A 1,476-nucleotide genomic window follows, 5' to 3' on the forward strand; every position below is an offset into this window, starting at 1 on the left:
TAAAAATTATAATGAAAGATTAGAAAAGCTTAATCATTCGATTCTTTTATTTGTACGACAAATTTTATACTTGGATTACAGTGAAAAGTACATAGTCAAGCACTTTCATTGATAGAGACAGGTTGACTAAGAACGCTGTTCCTTCCCGATAAGTTAATTAACGCTCATAGAGTGGCTGTGAAAGACGAAATATTTTTATAATTTAGGTTGAAAGATTCATAGACTTTCACTCGGTTTGCGTGCTTCCCTCTTGGCTCGTCTTTACAGTGATATCCCACGGTTTCCACGCGCATTGTCCTGAAACTAACCATATTTATATGCTGCCAATCACATTAAGGTGGAATGATATATTTAGTTTTTGTGGTACTACAGAAATGAGTATCCCTTCATATCTTAAAAGCCTTACAGCAAAACGTTTGTGGACAGTGGTGATACTCAGAAGAAGAATTGCAATGAAGAGATTGAAGCAAATTGCAGTCCATCTTCATGTGGAATACTTTGGAAGAGTTGCAATGAAGAGATTGAAGCAAATTGCAGTCGATCTTCACGAGAAATACTTTGGAAGAGTTGCAATGAAGAGATTGAAGCAAATTGCAGTCGATCTTCACGTGAAATACTTGGGTAGAATTACAATGAAGAGATTGAAGCAAATTGCAGTCGGTCTTCACGTCAAATACTTGGGTAGAATTACAATGAAGAGATTGAAGCAAATTGCAGTCGATCTTCACGTCAAATACTTGGGTAGAATTACAATGAAGAGATTGAAGCAAATTGCAGTCGATCTTCACGTCAAATACTTTGGAAGAGACGAAATCATGAACATAAATTCCATCGGAGCTAATTTCAATGATCACTATGAATTTTCGTGCAGCACCCCGCCTTCAACTAAGTCGTCCAACTCTGGCCATGGCGTTAACTCAGGAAGTGGACGAAAAAAATTGTATGGTCATTTTCTTATGAGAGCACTCCTGCCCTCTTGCATTTGCGTCAATCTGAAAGATGACTCGGATTCCGAATCGGGTAATGATGACATTCCCCACTTCATTGCTTGCGATGAAGATGATGATCAGTGTTCCAGCTATACGGATCCCGAAATTGACAGGAAGGCAGAAGAATTTATAGCCACATTTTACAAGCAGATGCGTCTGGAACGCCAAGATTCTTATGTGAAATGCCAAGAAATGTTGGCCAGAGGATCCAGTTAGTTAAAACAAAAGCAGTTGTTAATTATGCATGTACGTCAAGATTCTTATGTAAAATGCCAAGAGATGTTAGCCAAAGGATCCAGTTAGTTGAAATGAAAGTAGTTGTTAATTATTTATGTATTGTTGTACTTGTCATTATTGGCAGATTATGGAGGTTACATTGTCAAGACAATGTACAAAGCTCTCTCCAAGCAGAAAAAGATATATAGCAATAAATTTAAGGGAATAATAAATGCAAGGGATTAATACTAAAAACTTAAGACATTTTAAA

At 37.0% G+C, this 1,476-nt stretch overlaps 1 protein-coding gene across 1 annotated transcript; it reads left to right on the plus strand.

Moving 5' to 3' along the window:
• Positions 1–374: 374 nt before the first annotated feature.
• Positions 375–1,205, plus strand: LOC149198098 (uncharacterized). Its single transcript, XM_089408922.1, has 2 exons — positions 375–476; positions 768–1,205. Exons 1-2 carry the CDS (start codon positions 375–377, stop codon positions 1,203–1,205), a joined length of 540 nt encoding a protein of 179 aa, XP_089265048.1.
• Positions 1,206–1,476: the final 271 nt, after the last annotated feature.

The sequence above is a fragment of the Pinus tabuliformis genome, chromosome 2_2 (genome assembly GCF_031772625.1).
Source record: "Pinus tabuliformis cultivar Carrire ecotype Pingquan chromosome 2_2, CPIR1, whole genome shotgun sequence".
Taxonomy (NCBI): domain Eukaryota; kingdom Viridiplantae; phylum Streptophyta; class Pinopsida; order Pinales; family Pinaceae; genus Pinus; species Pinus tabuliformis.